General features: G+C 42.4%; 2 protein-coding genes across 3 annotated transcripts in view; one reads left to right on the top strand and one right to left on the bottom strand.

Annotated features, from left to right (window-relative positions):
- Positions 1 to 19,507, bottom strand: part of cryz (crystallin, zeta (quinone reductase)) — a 35,828-nt gene extending 16,321 nt beyond the window's left edge. For both annotated transcript variants that reach the window (XM_016277125.1, XM_016277126.1), the window contains exons 1-5: positions 19,442 to 19,507; positions 19,119 to 19,233; positions 17,168 to 17,320; positions 16,904 to 17,067; positions 16,738 to 16,789 (exon numbers count right to left, since the gene is read on the bottom strand). In XM_016277125.1, coding sequence (XP_016132611.1) covers positions 16,738 to 16,789; positions 16,904 to 17,067; positions 17,168 to 17,320; positions 19,119 to 19,226 — 477 coding nt within the window. In that variant the 5' untranslated portion in view covers positions 19,227 to 19,233; positions 19,442 to 19,507. The remainder of the gene's footprint in view (positions 1 to 16,737; positions 16,790 to 16,903; positions 17,068 to 17,167; positions 17,321 to 19,118; positions 19,234 to 19,441) is intronic.
- A 153-nt stretch (positions 19,508 to 19,660) lies between these two features.
- tyw3 (tRNA-yW synthesizing protein 3 homolog (S. cerevisiae)) overlaps positions 19,661 to 19,980 on the top strand; it is a 3,299-nt gene continuing 2,979 nt past the window's right edge. The window contains exon 1 of the mRNA XM_016277127.1: positions 19,661 to 19,842. Within this exon, the coding sequence (XP_016132613.1) occupies positions 19,672 to 19,842 (171 nt within the window). The 5' untranslated portion in view covers positions 19,661 to 19,671. The remainder of the gene's footprint in view (positions 19,843 to 19,980) is intronic.

Raw genomic sequence — 19,980 nt, 5'->3', positions numbered from 1 at the left:
AGGACGATATGGCACCCTAGGCCAGAGCTGTGGGCCTGGCACCTGTGGCCACTCGATGGGAGCCTATTAGCCTCCCAGAGTGTGTATTGAACACCATTTCTCAGGGTAGAGCTCCGACGACAAGATGCCTCTATGCCCTTAAATGGTCGGTGTTCTCTGCCTGGTGCTCAAACTGCGGCGAGGATCCACTCACTTGCAACATATCTGTGATACTGTCCTTCCTACAGGAGCTGTTGGACAAGGGTCTCTCCCCGTCCACGCTCAAGGTCTATGTGGCGGCTATAGTGGATTCTCACGCCCCTTTAACAGGTCAAACGGTCGGCAGGAACAACCTTGTTGTTCGTTTTCTGAGAGGAGCCAGAAGGCTAAATCCGCCTTGGCCTCTCACTGTCCATACATGGGACCTGCCCACTGTTCTGAGGGCCTTGAAGGGCCTTCCCTTTGAGCCGCTGCAGTCCGTCGACCTTCGGTCCCTGTCATTTAAAACCGCTCAGGTACTAGCGCTAGCATCGGTCAAACGAGTGGGTGACTTGCAGGCACTTTCTGTAAGCCCTAATTGCCTGGAATTTGGGCCTGGCGATTCCAGGGTTGTCCTGAAACCAAGGCATGGCTATGTACCTAAGGTGCTCTCGACTCCGTTAAGAGCACAGGTTATCAACCTCTCTGCGCTTCCTCCCTCGGAGGAGGACCAGGAGTTGAATTTACTCTGCCCAGTTAGGTCTCTGAAGGTCTACATTGAGCGTTCCGCCCAATTTAGGCAGTCGGAACAACTCTTTGTTTGCTTCGGTGGCCGCGCTAAAGGACACCCGGTCACGAAGCAGAGACTTTCTAAGTGGATAATCGGCGCTATTTCACTAGCCTACTTCCCTGGGCCTGCAATGCCCAGTTGGAGTACAAGTCCACTCAACTAGAGGCATTGCCTCTTCGTGGGCGTGGTCTAGCGGCATGACCATTGCAGAAATTTGTGCGGCGGCCGGCTGGGCCTCGCCGTCCACTTTTGCTAGGCTTTATAACCTGGATGTCCCTGCCTTGCAGGCTAGGGTTCTTTCTGCTTAGATGGTGCAGAGTGCAGTTTGGATGTAATATGCCCAGACCTGTCAGAGAGCTTACTTGTGCGCTCTAGGCCCCCTTGGGTGCTGAGGCTGCGCAAGTCTGTTGGAACGATCACTCGGCTGGGTGAGGCCTTCACGAGGCTAGCCTGTTCAGCCTGGAGGAGTTTATTGTTCTTTGGACAAGAATTATCTTGGTCATTCCTCTACCATGGCACAGCGTGATTGTACTGTTCCCATAGCGTCTAGCAGATGCAGTACGAGTGTAGTATCGAAAGGGAATGTACTCGGTTACAAACGTAACCTCGGTTCCCTGAGACACGGCAAAGAGTACTGCATTGCTAGCCGTGCCATGCAGCTGCACGACTCAGCCGTCGCTTCAGTCGAAGTAACCTGAATCCTATGGCGAAGTGGCCGCTTATATAGCCAGATGACTCCGCCCATTCTGGCGGGCTTCGCTGCCATAGGTTTGTGCAGCACTGCTACCGAGCCATTGGTTCGTTTTTTAAACATACTGCATGAACCAATAGCTGTGCAGTTTCACTGCGTGATTGAAAAAGGCTTCAGTTCAGGAGAAAAAATACTTTTTACCCATAGCGTCTAGCAGACGCAGTACTCGCTCCCGTATCTCAGGGAACCGAGGTTACGTTTGTAACAGAGTACGTTTTCGGTTTCTGAACAGCTGAACAGAGTTAGTTCAATCCACTCTGAGTAGGCTGACTCTGAGTTTAGCGTATGCACCACGACTTTGAAAAGCCATGATCAATGGAGCTCCGAAATTACGATTCACCATGGCAACAGCTCCCGCCAAAAAGACTTCCGCTACGGAATACATAACTTTAATTCTAAATTAATGTTATCAGAGGTGAAAACTGGCAGAAAGGTAATTTATTGAACTAATATTCATTATTCATGGTATCCCACGGGCAAAAAGAAAAAAACAATGTGGCAGCAGAAAAAAATTAAAAACATAATTCAATCTGGTAAAGCTTCAAGCATGAAATGGGTGTAGGCTAACGTTACATGACTTTACAAACATTTGACATTCAATAAATATAATTCAGTGTATATCTATTTCAATGTCCAGCAGCTTTTCCCACATAGTCTAATGCTTTTTCACATAATTAAATGTTCTCTAATCCAACATGCTACATTTCTGAATTAGGGTAATGAAAAACATTTGACTTCTATTCAGAAGCTAACAGCAAGAAGGCAGACACTCGTAAAATGGGAGGAGAACCTGCAACAGAACCACTGACAGATGAAGAGGAGATGGCCACAATACCAATATTAATATCCAACAGGGAAAATAATAATTTGTTGGTTTTGTATTTGTAGAACATAAAGATGACCAAATAAACTGTGAATAATTTGTATTTATTTAACAGCTGTGGTGGTGGTTACGGTGTTCTGTCGATTTGTGCTACCCTGTCAGATTTTGCTACCTCCCGTTAAAACAGTGGGTAGTACAATTCGACAATGAAAAATGCTACCTGTAAAATTATGGTTTATTAATGTCTACACCTGCCCCACCCCTAAACCTACCCTTACAGTAATGCAAATACAGTAATTATGAGTTATAATCGCGCTTGTGGCTAGAAGGGATACAGCTACAGGAAACCAACAATAAATATTTTTTTCTACCTATTAGATTGTGTTTTATTAAAGTCTACACCTACCCAAACACTAAACCTACCATTACAGTAATGCAGATACATTAAATGTTGTTATTCAGCATGAGAAAAAGGACGCAATATTGATGTGTAAATATTAAAGCCTGGTAGGACAATCTAACGGGTAGGATAAAATGTCAGGACAACTGATATCTTGCACTACCCTTCCATCTGGCATCCTTCCATTTCATACAGTAATCAGCTTCATTTTCAGAAGGTGACAATTTGTGTGTGATCAATGCATCCAACCACACTGGAAATCCTAAAGGAAATTCTAATTATTAGGTTACTTAGAGGTCGCAACAAGATTTTATCAAGTGAACGCCATTTAAAAATGCCATTCAAATAAATATGCATGTAGATATGGCAAAATAAATAAATTAAATCAAATTAAATTAAATCCTCTCCTGATGTAAATGTAACTCCCCGCAAATTAATGCAGCCTCCTCATCTACAGGATCCCTTATAAAAAGACATTCCATTTTTATCACATTTACCGTGTCTGCAAAATGAAAATGAAAGTGGTCCGGTGAGAAAAAATGATCTTGTTCCCGCTGGCAATTAATTGTACTTGTTTACCCCAGGAAACAAGATTAAATATCGTATATATTGTCCTTATATAGAAAATGCATCATGATTTAAGAATTTTTAGATATTTGTACTTGATATAAGGCAAAAATCTCAGCAATAAAAGCAATCTTTGGAGCGTGAATGAATGAATGAGGTATTTAAACATTGCTTACGCTTTAAAAAGGGGGAGGAGACTGAAAGAAACTCTGGGTTTACCGAAGAAAACCTGCTCTTGACCAGGTTAGGTTCACAGAGTAAGTTACTATGGTAACTTACAGAGAGGTTTAGTTTTGTCTTTTACTGGACCAGAAAACCCTGAGTTTCCCTTTTCTTGGGTCAACAAACTTTGAGTTTGGATGTGAAAGTTTCCCACTTTTTAAAGTGTAAGCGATGTTTAAATATTTTATACATTCATTAACGCTGCAAAAATGCTTTTATTGCTGAGATTTTTGCCTTATTTCAAGAAAAAAAATCTAAAAATTCAGAAATCAAGATGCAGTTTTTATAGGCTATAAAATAAAATAAAATAAAATCGTACTCGGTTAATAATGTAACCTCGGTTCCCTGAGATACGGGAACGAGTACTGCGTCTTGCTTAAGACGCTTTGGGGAAACTCCTTTTTCTCCGAATACTGAAGCCTTTTTCAATCACACAGTGTAACTGCACGGCCATTGGTTTCGTGCAGTGTATTTAAAAATGAACCAATGGCTTGGCAGCAGCGCTGCACGAGCCTATGGCAGCACAGCCCGCCAATATGGGCGGGGCATCTGGCTATATAACCGTGCACTTCGCCATAGGATCCTCAGGTTACTTCGACTGAAGCGACGACCGAGTCGTGCAGCTACACAGATACTCATTCCCATATCTCAGGGAACCGAAGTTACGTTAGTAACTGAGTACGTTCCCTATCCATACTTCACTCGTACTGCGTCTTGCTAAAGACGCTTTGGGGAACCAGTACAATCCCGCCGTGCTATGATAGAGGAACGACCAATGCTTAAACTTGCCTTGAGCACCAAGGGCCCAGAGGGACCAAGTAATTGTAGGGAAGCCCCACAGGAAGCGATAGGGCCAAACCCACAGAGGTCGGCCCGGCGCTAAGTAATCGTTCCAAGAAAAATCATACAGCCTCGGAACCCAGTGGGGGCCAAGAGTGTACAGAGAAGGCAAATGCCTGATTTAGCACTGGTTTTGCTAGAGTAAGTCCATTAAGCAGAAAGGACCCGGGACCAAGTAATTGTAGGGAAGCCCCACAGGAAGCGATAGGGCCAAACCCACAGAGGTCGGCCCGGCGCTAAGTAATCGTTCCAAGAAAAATCATACAGCCTCGGAACCCAGTGGGGGCCAAGAGTGTACAGAGAAGGCAAATGCCTGATTTAGCACTGGTTTTGCTAGAGTAAGTCCATTAAGCAGAAAGGACCCGAGCTTGTAAAGCCGGGACGTCCAGATTATAAAACCTGGTAAATGGGGACGGCGAGGTCCAGCCGCACAAATCTCTGCAATGGAACCCCGCTAGACCAAGCCCAGGAAGAGGCAATGCCTCTTGTAGAGTGGGCTCTTACTCCCATGGGGCATCGAAGGCCCAAAGAAGAGTATGCTAGCTTGATAGCATCAATTATCCATTTGGAAAGTCTCTGCTTCGTGACCAGAGACCCTCTGGTGCGGTCACCTAAAGCATACAAAAAGCTGATCCGACAGCCTGAATTGGGCGAAACGCTCAATGTATATTTTCAATGCCCTGATGGGGCAGAGTAGATTTAGCTCTTGGTCCTGCTCCAAAGGAGGAAGCGCCGAAAGAGCTATCACCTGAGCTCTGAACGGAGTTGAGAGCACTTTAGGTACATAACCATGCCTCAGCTTTAGGACAACCTTGGAGTCGTTGGGCCCGAATTGAGGAAGGTAGGGCTCACCAAGAGCGCCTGCAGATCACCCATATGCTTTACCGATGCTAACGCCAGTAGCAGAGTGGTTTTCAGCGTCAGGGGACGAAGGTCAACAGACCGTAGCGCCTCGAAAGAAGGGCTCTTAAGGGCCCTCAACACCGTGGGCAGGTCCCATGTAGGAACGGTGACAGGGTGAGGCGGGTTGAGCCTCCTAGACCCTTTCAAAAAAGCGAACAACTAGGTTGTTCTTGCCCACTGACTGGCCAGCTATAGGAGCATGTGAGGCTGCTATGGCTGCTACATAGACCTTGAACTTGGAAGGGGAATGACCCTTATCCAACAGCTCCTGCAGGAAGGACAATATCAGAAATATGGGTTGCTTGTGCGCCAAATTGGGTCTGCGCCGCAGGCCATACACCAGGCGGAGAAGACAGACCATTTAAGGGCATAGAGCTGCTTTGTAGAGTGTGCTCTAGCCTGATATATTGTGTTTAGCATGCTCTCGGGGAGGTCCGTAGGCTCCCATCGAGAGGCCAGAGGTGCAGAGCCCACAGTTCGGGCTGGGGGTGCCATATCATTCTGTTCGCCTGAGAGAGGAGGTCTCGTCTCAGGGGAATGGGCCACGGGGCTGCTATAAGCAGCTGAGACAGCTCTGCGAACCAGTGTTTGGTCCTCCAGAGCGAGGCCACCAGCAGAATCTTGTGTTTCTGCTCCTTGATTACCTGTGGGATCAGGGCGATCGGGAGAAAAGCATAAAGAAGGAGGTTGGGCCAGTCACGGGCCAATGCATCCTTGTCCTTCAAAAAGTAAATTGGGCAGTGAGAGTTGTCTTCTGAGGCGAAGAGGTCAACTTCTGCCTTACCGAAGATATCCCAGATTCTCTTCTGAGGGGACGTTGCTCCGGGATAGCATGTCTGATTCAACCTGCCCAGCATATGTGCTGCTCTTAGCAAATGCAAGTTTAGGCGAAATTCCAGGAGGCGCTCTACCAGAATAAAGAGGCACTTCGAGGAGAGACCGCCCTGGCGATTTATATATGACACCACTGTCATGCAGTCTGAGCGGACTAGCACGTGGTGTCCCCTTAGGTCTGGTTGAAAGGTGCGAAGGGGAACATTTGTGGGGAAGTCATGGCCTAATGGTTAGAGAGTCGGACTCGTAACCCAAAGGTTGCGAGTTCCGAGTCTCAGGTCCGGCAGGAATTGTAGGTGGGGGGAGTGTATGTACAGCGCTCTCTTCCACCTTCAATACCACGACTGAGGTGCCTTGAGCAAGGCAACGAACCCCCAACTGCCGCAGCATAAATGGCTGCCCACTGCTCCGGGTGTGTGTTCACGGTGTGTGTGTGTGTGTTCACTGCTGTGTGTGTGCACTAAGGATGGGTTAAATGCAGAGCACTCATTCCTAGTATGGGTAACCATACTTGGCCACATGTCACTTCACTTTTACTTTCACTTTCAACATTCGATGTGAAGCCGACTCTCCTCTTTCGACCCTACCCATGTTGGAAGCGTCTGTCAAGACTACCTTCCTTCTGCAGACCATACCCAGGGGCACGCCCCGATCCATCCACTGAAAGTCTTTCCAAGGGGCCAGGGCTGCTACGCAGGCCCGGCTCACCTTGACACGCATGCATCCATGGCACCAGGTGTGGGACGGAACTTGTGGTTTTAGCCAGTACTGAAGGGCCCAGCTGAAATACCATGAGGCCCAACATCTTCTGAAACGCCTTGAGAGGGCGTAGGGCTCCAATTTCGAATGAGGCCGCAAGATGCCGAATAGCCAGTGCACGATCTGAGTCGAGAACTGTTCCCAGGAACGATATCCGTTGGCTGGTGGACAGCGTGCTCTTGGCAAAGTTGACCCTGAGTCCCAGGCACTGTAAGTGGCTGAGGAGTAATGATCTGTGGGATAGTAGCTCGTCCTCTGACTGGGCCATAATGAGTCAGTCATCGAGGTAATTAGACTGCGGATTCACGTCTGTCTCTGCAGGGAAAGAGCTGAACTTTTACTTCGTAAAAGTGCGAGGAGCTAGGGACTGTCCAAGAGAAGGGACTGCCTATTGATAAGCCACTTCCTTGAAGGCGAATCTCAAGAATCGCTTGTGGTGGGGGGGCTATCTGGATGTGAAAGTAGGCATCTTTCAGATCCAGCGAAAAGAACCAGTCCCCTGAGCATAATTGCGACAGGATTTGTTACAATGTAATCATCCTGAACAACCGTTTCATGAGGGCGCGGTGTGGCTGAGGAGTAACGATCTGTGGGATAGTAGCTCGTCCTCTGACTGGGCCATAATGAGCCAGTCATCGAGGTAATTAGAATGCGGATTCCCGTCTGTCTCAGCGGGGAAAGAGCCGCATCCATGCACTTCGTAAAAGTGCGAGGAGCTAGGGACAGTCCAAGAGGAGGGACTATGTATTGATAAGACACTTCCTTGAAGGTGAATCTCAAGAATCGCTTGTGGTGGAGGGCTATCTGGATGTGAAAGGAGGCATCTTTCAGATCCAGCGAAAAGAACCAGTCCCCTGAGCATAATTGCGACAGGATCTGTTTCAATGTAATCATCCTGAACAACCGTTTCATGAGGGTGCGGTTCAGGTATCTGAAATCAAGGATGGGTCTCAGGCCACCATCCTTTTTTGGGGACGAGGAAGTATCAGCTGTAGAAGCCTGACTTGCTCTGAGCCAGGGGAACCATTTCTACAGCTCGTTTCACCAGCAAATTCATCACCTCGGCGCGCAGGACGTGTGTGTCCTTGCTCTGAACCGAGGTGGAAGCCACGCCGCTGAATTGCGGGGGTCTTCGAGCGAGTTGAAGTCTATAACCTTGTTTTACTATCCCCAAAACCCAGTCTGACACTCCGGGGATGGCCTGCTAGGCCTCGGCCTGTGTGGCGAGGGGTTTGACTGGTTCGAGCGACAGGCCGCCAAGTGGGGACCTGATGCTAGTGATAAGAGGAAGAGGAAATTTTCTCTCTTTTGAAAATGTTTGTGTTTTATTTCTCTTACTATAACAGTTATCGGTTGTGTGGGCGCAATTTGAACGGGCCCAGTGTTCACAACAGTATTTACCACAAACACACTGCCGTCGGCACCCAGAGCTGAACGGGGTGCTTGGAGGCATGACAGAGGCCATTCAGGGGCGCTAGACTCGATGCTTTCGAAGCAAGAACAGTCAACCCCCACAGGCGTGGTCCAGACGCATCCAGAGTCTGAAGCAGTCAGTGATAATCATAGTGACAGCCTTTTCTTTCAATCTGCCTAAGAAGATCAAACCACTCATTAGAAGAGGGGTATTGATGATCCTTATGTGTAAACACACTGGCAGATCAAAAGTGCTGCGTGCATTCTCTCAGATCCGCTCATAGTGGACAAGGGGAGGGGAAGGCAATTCATTGAAGAGAGCGAAGCAGAGCATGACAAACTCTCGCGCTGGCAGATCAAAGAGCTGCATGGAGAGTGAAACGCGGGGGCTGTGCCAGCGTAAATTCACTCAAGCTTGATCGCTCAAACCCACGAGTTAGCTTTTTCTTCTCTGAGGTAACTGGGAGCGGAGAAACGCGAGAACAGGGGAGGCGGGGCCAACTTCATTGAAGAAGAGGAACCGCGAGCGCAGCAGGGACAGACTGACGCTTTCATAGTGAAAGCAGCGCTGGCAGATCAAAGAGCTGCGAAAGGTGCTAATCCTTAGTGTAAACACACTGGCAGATCAAAGCGCTGTGTGCAGAGTGAAACACGTGGGGCTATGCCGGCGCAAAAAATCACTCAAGCCTGAACGCTCAGCCCCGCGATTTTACCGTTTCTTTCTCCGAGGTGACTGGGAGAAGAGAAACGTGAGAGCTTGTCAACGCTGCCCCACGACTTTTATTAATAACAGTTTAAATACTGAATCGATACATTATATTTTCCAGCAACGAGAGGATAAACTCGCTGTTTTTTAAAAGTAAACTCACTCTAAAAAGAGAAACGCACAGACGCGCATACATGCAACTTTCATCTCTCTCTCTCTGTCTCTCGAATTGGCAATATTTGAGAAAAGAGTTTAGTGATTTCTAATTATTGCGGGGACTAGTCCCCCTCAATGTCTACGGTGGTTACCGCCCTGATCAGACATGAAAATATGTTGTGGCACTATCCTGCAGTCAGTAATGATATGACGTTAGTTAGCAAATATTAGCGATTTTTTGCAAACATTTCTTTGAGTAACATGACTGTAAATATGAACTCACGATTGAATGTAACATAAAACAAATGATTACTTTTCGTTAAAATCTTTATTAATGCCAAAAATGCTTACATTTATTTGTCTTTTTGTTCGCTCGGGCAGCCATGTTGCCCCTGAAGCCGGTTTACGCTGAGATAATTCATAACCCTTCGTTTGAAGTGTGGTCCCAAAAAATCTTCGTTTGAAGGGCAAGGCACCGCTGCCGAGCCATTGGCTCGTTTTTAAATACACTGCACGAACCAATGGCCGTGCAGTTACACTGCGTGTTTGAAAAAGGCTTCAGTATTCTGAGAAAAAGGAGTTTCCCCAAAGCGTCTTAAGCAAGATGCAGTACGAGTTAAGTATCGATAGGGAAACGATATTTAGTCTTGTTTCCTGGGGCAAACAAGTCAAATGATCTGCCAATGGGGTAAGAAAAATAATCTTAATGCAAATGGAAACAAGATTTTTTTTCTCACCGCACCACTTTCATTTTCATCATGCAGACACAGTAAATCTAACAAAAATGGCATGTCTTTTTTACACAGGATTCTGCAGATGAGGAGGCTGCATTAATTTGTGGGGAGTTACATTTACATCAGGAGAGGATTTTATTTTATTTTATTTTGCCATATCCACATGCATACTTATTTGAGCGGTACCACTTTTAAATGAAGTTCACTTGATAACATCTTGCTGAGACCTCTTGAAGTAACCTAATCATTAGAATTTCCTTTAGGATTTCCAGTGTGGTTGGATGCATTAATGACACGCATATTCCTATCATCGCGCCTTCCAAAAATGAAGCTGATTACTCTATGGAATGGAAGGATGCCAGCTGGATGGGTAGTACAAGATATATGCCATAACCACCACCACAACTATTAAATAAACAAATTATTCACTATTTATTTGGTCATCTTTATGTTCTATAAATACAAAAGCAACAATTATTCTTTTCCCTGTTGGATTTTAATATTGGTTTTGTGGCCATCTCCTCTTCATCTGTCAGTGGTGCTGGTGCAGTTTCTCCCCCCATTTAAAGAGTCTCTGCCTTCTTGGCTGAATAGAAGTCAAATGTTTTTCATTACCCTAATTAACAAAAATGGCATGTCTTTTTTACACAGGATTCTGCAGATGAGGAGGCTGCATTAATTTGTGGGGAGTTACATTTACATCAGGAGAGGATTTTATTTTATTTTATTTTGCCATATCCACATGCATACTTATTTGAGCGGTACCACTTTTAAATGAAGTTCACTTGATAACATCTTGCTGAGACCTCTTGAAGTAACCTAATCATTAGAATTTCCTTTAGGATTTCCAGTGTGGTTGGATGCATTAATGACACGCATATTCCTATCATCGCGCCTTCCAAAAATGAAGCTGATTACTCTATGGAATGGAAGGATGCCAGCGGGATGGGTAGTACAAGATATATGCCATAACCACTACCACAACTATTAAATAAACAAATTATTCACTATTTATTTGGTCATCTTTATGTTCTATAAATACAAAAGCAACAATTATTCTTTTCCCTGTTGGATTTTAATATTGGTTTTGTGGCCATCTCCTCTTCATCTGTCAGTGGTGCTGGTGCAGTTTCTCCCCCCATTTTAAGAGTCTCTGCCTTCTTGGCTGAATAGAAGTCAAATGTTTTTCATTACCCTAATTAAGAAATGTAGCATGTTGGATTAGAGATCATTTAAATGAAAAAGTGAAAAAGCATTAGACTATGTGGAAAAAGCTGCTGCACATTGAAATAGATATACACTGAATGATATTTATTGAATGTCAAATGTTTGTAAAGTCATGTAGCCTACACCCATTTCATGCTTGAAGCTTTACCTGATTGAATTATGTTTTTGTTTAATTTTTTTTCTGCTGCCACATTTTTTTTCTTTTTTTGCCCGCGGGACACCATGAAAATGAATATTAGTTCAATTTCCTTTCTGCCAGTTTTTACCTCTGATAACATTGATTTATAATTAAAGTTATGGGTAACACTTTACTTGAAGGGGTGTGCATAAGACTGACATGACACCTTCATAATCATGACATGACACATGTCATGAATATGAAGGAGGTTTTATGCATGTTTATGACAACTGTCATTAAGTGTCATTCGCTCAGTTATGTCATTTGTAATGCAAATATTACATTATTTGACCTAAACCTAACCTAACCCTACCCCTACCCTTACCCCTAACCATAGCCCATTACAAAGACATCTCAAACAATGTCATCTTTGCATTAAAAATTACATAACTGAGCGAATGACACTTAATGACAGTTGTCATAAACATGCATAAAACCTCCTTCATATTCATGACATGTGTCATGTCATGATTATGAAGGTGTCATGTCAGTCTTATGCACACCCCTTCAAGTAAAGTGTAACCAAGTTATGTATTCCATGGTAAGTCTTTTTGGTGGGAGCTGTTGCCATGGTGAATCGTAATTTTCCATTTGATCATGGAAGCTCCATTGATCATGTTTTTTCAAAGTCATGGTGCGCACGCTAAACTCAGAATCAACCTACTCAGAGTGGATTGAACTAACCCTATTCAGCTGTTCTGAAACTGAAAACTTTCAATCTCAGGGTAAGTCAACTCAGAGTTCAAGTTTTAACTCAGAGTTTGTTGAACCTCCCTTCTAGAATACACCCCTGATTGAATCTCAACAGAAGGTGATAGCACAAACAGTAAGTGAAACCAGGAGTGAGAGGGAGGGAGAAAGAGGAGTGGTATGAAAGTTACACTTTACACTCACTATCTAAGTGTTAGTCAGATGCTAACAGCTAGCAGTTGAGGTAAAGGGCTTAGCTCATGTGCCTGTATGGCTGCTAAAGACTTAGCATTTCTTAGCATTTAGCAAGGTCTGTGACGTCAGATTGATAACAGTCAGACCGATGAAAGTTTACAACATGTGCAAGTGGAGCAGAACTTGCGCTGCTGTAAATATGCATGGGAAACTTAAAGTTGGCATGAAACTACTTCTTTCTACTTCTTCTCTACTGTGACGTATATCCGAGTGAAACGGCATCTGAAATGATAGGGCGGGACTTGATTTCTTCCTTCGGGAATTGATTGATTGGCACAAAACATGCGAGAGAGAGAGAGAGAGAGAGAGAGAGAGAGAGGTAGAGAGAGAGAGAGAGAGAGAGAAGGAGAGAGCCTCCATCAAGTTAAGTCATATTCATGAAAAAAAAATTAGTTTGCGATGTCCTTAGAGTAATGTTGCCGTAATATCATAATAACTTTTCAATGTGTAAGGATAATGTACTCCCTCATGACTGGTGTCAGTGCTATAAAGTGAAGCATCAGCTTCAGCTTTTCCCCCCAAACGTCACTGATGTCACTGCAGCTGTTGGCAGTTCCAGATAGCTCCGCCCTTGCGCCATAGCTCGTGTCGTTTTGAGGGGGAGGGGAGGTTAACGTTTTTGATTAAAGATTACGAAGGCACATGAATTAAAAAAAAAAAAAAAAAGAAGGGTAAGGGAAAAATTTTTTATAATGACACTTAATGACAGTTGTCATAAACATGCATAAAAAACTTCATATTCATGAAATTAGTCATGTCATGATTATGTATGTGTCATGTCAGTCTTATGCACACCCCTTCAAGTAAAGTGTAACCAAGTTATGTATTCCATGGTAAGTCTTTTTGGTGGGAGCTGTTGCCATGGTGAATCGTAATTTTCCATTTGATCATGGAAGCTCCATTGATCATGTTTTTTCAAAGTCATGGTGCGCACGCTAAACTCAGAATCAACCTACTCAGAGTGGATTGAACTAACCCTATTCAGCTGTTCTGAAACTGAAAACTTTCAATCTCAGGGTAAGTCAACTCAGAGTTCAAGTTTTAACTCAGAGTTTGTTGAACCTCCCTTCTAGAATACACCCCTGATTGAATCTCAACAGAAGGTGATAGCACAAACAGTAAGTGAAACCAGGAGTGAGAGGGAGGGAGAAAGAGGAGTGGTATGAAAGTTACACTTTACACTCACTATCTAAGTGTTAGTCAGATGCTAACAGCTAGCAGTTGAGGTAAAGGGCTTAGCTCATGTGCCTGTATGGCTGCTAAAGACTTAGCATTTCTTAGCATTTAGCAAGGTCTGTGACGTCAGATTGATAACAGTCAGACCGATGAAAGTTTACAACATGTGCAAGTGGAGCAGAACTTGCGCTGCTGTAAATATGCATGGGAAACTTAAAGTTGGCATGAAACTACTTCTTTCTACTTCTTCTCTACTGTGACGTATATCCGAGTGAAACGGCATCTGAAATGATAGGGCGGGACTTGATTTCTTCCTTCGGGAATTGATTGATTGGCACAAAACATGCGAGAGAGAGAGAGAGAGAGAGAGAGAGAGAGAGGTAGAGAGAGAGAGAGAGAGAGAGAAGGAGAGAGCCTCCATCAAGTTAAGTCATATTCATGAAAAAAAAATTAGTTTGCGATGTCCTTAGAGTAATGTTGCCGTAATATCATAATAACTTTTCAATGTGTAAGGATAATGTACTCCCTCATGACTGGTGTCAGTGCTATAAAGTGAAGCATCAGCTTCAGCTTTTCCCCCCAAACGTCACTGATGTCACTGCAGCTGTTGGCAGTTCCAGATAGCTCCGCCCTTGCGCCATAGCTCGTGTCGTTTTGAGGGGGAGGGGAGGTTAACGTTTTTGATTAAAGATTACGAAGGCACATGAATTAAAAAAAAAAAAAAAAGAAGTGTAATGGATAAATTATTTATAATAAACACTACAGTATTCCATCAAAAAATAAGAATTGTCAATTTGGATTTCATGCCGACTTTAAGCACTGTCAGTTATGGGTGAGTGTGATTTGACCAAGTACAACATGTTCCTGGATCAACATCCTTGTTGATCCTGGAACGCCATTCCAATCAACCAATCAGAATTGAGAGATAACTTTTCAGGAAATTTCAGTTTTAGGCTTACAATCAGGATTAGGTGCTTCTACACCCTGGTTTCAGCAACCAGCTCCCGCCTTTTTGCCCATTATCAGGGAGTGACGCGCGGTGACGTGCTGTCAATATGGCGACGGCCGGCTCTGCCCACTTTGAGCTTCAAAAATGCTCTTCAGGAACCTACGGGTGACGTCTCGGACACTACGTCTATGTTTTTATACAGTCTATGGTTATGATTTATCGCATGCAACTTCATTCACAAATCAAAACAGCAAATTCACTTCACAGACAATGGCGAATTACTAGTTAGCTAGGCTAGAATTTTCTTTTGAAATATGAATGTAAAAAATTTTGTTTGAAATATGGATATTTATCTTACAAAAATGCATGGATTCGCTACAGGAGGCCTTTATTTACCCTCCGTAGCCGTGTGAGGGACGTTTTATTATGAATGCGCGCACTGTATTTCACCTCTTCTGAACTGTTGACAAACAAACACCCGCTTACCCCCATTGTAAGGCTTGGAGGGTCCAGGACAATTTTTAATATAACTCCGATTGGACTCGTCTGAAAGAAGAAAGTCACATACACCTAGGATGCTTCGAGGGTGAGTACATTATCAGGGAGTGACGCGCGGTGACGTGCTGTCAATATGGCGACGGCCGGCTCTGCCCACTTTGAGCTTCAAAAATGCTCTTCAGGAACCTACGGGTGACGTCTCGGACACTACGTCTATGTTTTTATACAGTCTATGGTTATGATTTATCGCATGCAACTTCATTCACAAATCAAAACAGCAAATTCACTTCACAGACAATGGCGAATTACTAGTTAGCTAGGCTAGAATTTTCTTTTGAAATATGAATGTAAAAAATTTTGTTTGAAATATGGATATTTATCTTACAAAAATGCATGGATTCGCTACAGGAGGCCTTTATTTACCCTCCGTAGCCGTGTGAGGGACGTTTTATTATGAATGCGCGCACTGTATTTCACCTCTTCTGAACTGTTGACAAACAAACACCCGCTTACCCCCATTGTAAGGCTTGGAGGGTCCAGGACAATTTTTAATATAACTCCGATTGGACTCGTCTGAAAGAAGAAAGTCACATACACCTAGGATGCTTCGAGGGTGAGTAAAACACAGGCTAATTTTCATTTTTGGGTGAACTAACCCTTTAATTAGAGAAGAGTCCATGTTTATGGGCATTATGTTTTTCCTATGGTTGAAAGATGGTGAGAGGGAGAACTCTCGACATGCCATTAGGTTGTAAAGTTTATCTGGTCTGGCTGAGGTGTCCTGTTTGCCATGGTAACCAGGGGCCTGGGGTCGTTCATAGACATGCTGGCACCCAGTATGTTTATTGGGTGAGGGGTCTGTGATTATTTGTTAATTTAATGAATAATTGTTTTGTTAAATCTAATGAAAAATTGTGTGTCTGATTGGTCCAAATGCTACAGACAAGAAGCTCACATGAGGGAGATCCGGACCGACCATTAGTAAATGAAACCCAAACATGGTAGACAGCACAGTCTAGGCAAGGGGCTCAAAGAGACCACTATACTTAAAAACCTCAAGGAGGCAGCCCACTCCTAAACCCATCCGGCATAACACAGGAAGGAACATTCCCCATTATCACTCTAGGTCACTGAAACACACTGGGAGAGAAAGCTCACAAGCATTTCTCAACAGAGCATTTAAATATATCCACGTCCAGCGATACTCTCCATACACAATAATATGCATATTAAAGAGGCAGAGCTGAGCTGAATATAGCTCCGCCCACGAACTCGCAAGATCAGGACTGAAATGACTCCGTGCTCACACTTCATCATCATAACAACCGAAGAAAGGGTGTGCGGCTCCCGCAGATCAAAGCAATCACCGTGAGCTGAGATAAACTGTGCCACAGCAATGAAACACAGAAACAGGCCGCGAGATACAAATCGCTGTTCCTCGGCAGCAGTGGGACCCGAACCACGAAACGCAGATGCTTGTCCCTCATCTTGAGAAGAGGGACAAACATGAATGGAGCTTTCTCATTAGATACATAGATGTGTGTGTCCTCAAGTGTCAGAAACCTCGGGAACGGAGGCACACACTTCCTACAACGCTCACCTGCCCTGGGCTTTCACACTCACTGCTTCAAACAAATGGCTCCTGAAGACAACAAAAGGTAGTGGCGTGTTCATGACATCACAGGCTATGTGGACCAATAGGATTGGAGTTTTTCCACATGTGCTTCAGACACTGGTCATGCTGGCAGCATTCCCCAAAGTGTCCACTAGGGTTCGCAGCGCAAGTCCCCTAGAAGGGGAACTGCACTTCAAAACTTTAAGGAACAAATTTGTACAAGTATGATTAATCCAAATCATTTTTGATGTACAATAATGCTAGAAATGTAAGGTAAATTTTGCACATCCTACCCCACCACTGGCTCCATGGATAAGAACTGTCTCTCCTGCTTTGGAATGAGCCCTGTTTAGAGAAAAAGTACTCTTTATAATGCATTTCTATAGCTTCAAACACCTCAAGCAGTGCCATACCCGTGACCTCATTCAAGACCCTACAACAATGATTACAAAATCTTACTTTTGAACTAACGCCCGGTATGCAGTGAAATATGGGACTCCAATAGCTGCACCCTGTTTGTAGTCTACGGAATCAGGAAGCTTGTGAACAGTGTCCTCTGAGGCCACAGTAAACTCAGCATATCCTCCCGTCAATGTGCCTGTGGTGAAGACTCTGTCACCTGTCTGTGAAAACAGAAAAGATTGCAATCCATGCAAAGCAAACATGTAAACTTGTAGTCAGTGTGCAAGATGGGTCACAAGTTGACAAATAAAATCACGGCACCCGTAGGAGGCAAACACCATCCCCAACAGCTTCAACCACACCAGAAATATCTGATCCTGGAGTATAGGGCAAGCTGGGTTTTCGAGCATAGGATCCAGACCGGATGTATGTCTCCACTGGGTTTACGCCACATGCATGGACTCGAATCAGAACCTACAATTGCAGAAAGTGTTTAAAACTTCCTTTCAAAAAAACAACAAAAAAAAGCTTTTGAACAGTAAGATTTTTTATGTTTTTTAGAGAATTCTCTTCTGCTCACCAAGCCTGCATTTATTTGATCCAAAATACAGCAAAAGCAGTAATATTGTGAAATATTTTTTACTATTTAAAATAACTGCTTTCTGTTTGAATATATTTTAAAATGTAATTTATTCCTGTGATTTCAAAAATGTTTTAACATCATTACTCCAGTCACTTGATCCTTCAGAAATTTGCTGCTCAAAGAAACATTTATTATTATTATTATGTTAAAAACAGCCGAGTATAACTTTTTCAGGTTTCTTAAATAGAAATTTCTTGAATAGAAAGTTCAGAAGAACAGCATTTATCTGAACTATAAATTTTTGTAACATCACGTTTGTTCAATTTAATGCATATTTGCTAAATAAAAGTATTCTATAATTCTATAATTTCTTCCCCCCAGAAAAGTATTATATATATATATATATATATATATATATATATATTATCATATAGTATATATATACTGTATATATATATATATATATATATATATATATAGAGAGAGAGAGAGAGAGAGAGAGATAGATAGATATAGATAGATATAGATATAGCTTTTAAATGGTATAGTGTATAATGTTACAAAAGCTTTTCATTTTAGATAAAATGCTGATCTTTGGATCATTCTATTAATCAAAGAATCCTGAAAAAATGTACTCAACTGTTTTATATAAATATTGATATTATAAATGATAAAAAATGTTTCTTGAACAGCAAATCAGCATATTAGAATGATTTCTGAAGGATCGTGTGACACTGAACACTGGAACAATGGAGTAATGGTGCTGAAAATTTTGCTTTGATCACAGGAATAAATTACATTTTAAAATATATTCAGATAGAAATCAGTTATTTTAAATAGTAAAAATATTTCACAATAATTTTGCTTCTGCTGTATTTTGGATAAAATAAATGCAGGCTTGGTGAGCAGAAGAGAATTATTTAAAAACATTAAAAATCTTACTGTTCAAAAGCTTTTGACTGGTATGTATAACAACATATATCAATAATAAACTAATACTGTGACTAATTAAGTCAGTAGATGTACATAAATATTATTTCTAAAAAGACAAGGTGGTCGATTAAGCTAACCATTATTGGAACGATTAATCGACTAATCATCGATTAATTTGCTGATTAATCAGTAGGCTTTGATTGATTATTCAGCTTTTGCAATTCGGTAAAATATTGAATATTCTATACATATACATATACATAATGCTGACATTGACTCTGTTTTTCATGTTTCATACTGTAAAGCTGCTTGATTTAAAGCAGTCTTTTGCATAAAGTGCTACATAAATAAACATGATGTGATTTTACAGCAGTGCTGATTGCAGAGCTTGTAAGTAAATGATGACACAGTTTTCTTTTTTGGGTAAACTATTTAATTATGAATCTTCCAGAAAATATTATTATTATTATTATTATTTATTAGTTAAGCATTACTGCAAGGTCTAAAAATTACCATTTGGTACGTGCAAAAAGCAAAATAAGACATTTATTAAATAATTGAAAAAATAATGTAATTTTATGTCATGTCATTTGACAGCACTGATTCTTCAAAATGAAGTTAGTTATCATTAGTAATAATGTCAAGATTAATAAATAATTTGCATCAGCTTTCATGGGAGAAAACTAAACTGAATCCATAACTTAAACAATCAGTAAATGAGGAAATCAAGATTTTTTAAATATTTATTTTACCCACCTGTTTCTGACCAGGATTTGGCACAGGCAGGTCTGTGCAGAGTTTTAAAACGGAAGGGGCTCCAAACTCTGACACCCTAATGGCTCTCATTAATTTAGATGTGGCCATATAGCCTCTGCAAAACAAGTGGATTGAAAAAGGTAGGTTGAAGTTTTAATGGTTTCTGCACTGTTGAAAAAATAACAATCAATAAATTAGGACATCTGAATCGAAATTAACTAGAGCTTTCTCCAACAGCCTATTATAGCAAATAGCACATGTAGTTCACAAACGTTACACGACGTCGCGTTCTCAAGAAAACAGCACGACATAGGATACAATACATTGTTCAACTGCCAGTCGCAGCTCCCTGCAGTTCTTGACTTCCGTATGAAATGAATCTGGGCACATCCCGGCCACCGTACTCGCCCGTGCTCTCGACACGTCAAACATTATCCTATGAACAGCAAATCTAGCAAACAAACTAATATTTAAAAATCTGATTGTTTACTTAATGATATTATTCCAAAGTTCGGCAAAAACTAGGAGTATAATTCATTAGTAGTATTTAAACATGGCCGGCGATACGTTTGAGTCATGGAAGGATCAGTGTCTTAATAAGTGTGATTTCAGTAAGAAGGGCAGTGTGGATGACGATATTTCTCATATTGTCGCCTTTATCAACAGCCACGATCAGTATTTCACGACAAGCTCTTGCTCCGGAAGAATCATCCTTTTTGACGGGGTAAGAATGAGAAGTTATTTGTCTATAATTTGTCACCAGTATGGTTTTCAAAAGACACTCGTATTTAAAGAAGATATTTTGAAGAATAATATGGGTAACGAATCAGTTGCTGGCCCCCATTGATATCCATAATATATA

Source organism: Sinocyclocheilus grahami, unplaced genomic scaffold (genome assembly GCF_001515645.1).
Source record: "Sinocyclocheilus grahami isolate Dianchi unplaced genomic scaffold, SAMN03320097.WGS_v1.1 scaffold109.1, whole genome shotgun sequence".
NCBI lineage: Eukaryota > Metazoa > Chordata > Actinopteri > Cypriniformes > Cyprinidae > Sinocyclocheilus > Sinocyclocheilus grahami.
Note: the sequence above shows the minus strand (reverse complement) of the source record. Positions and strands in the feature narration are given on the sequence as shown.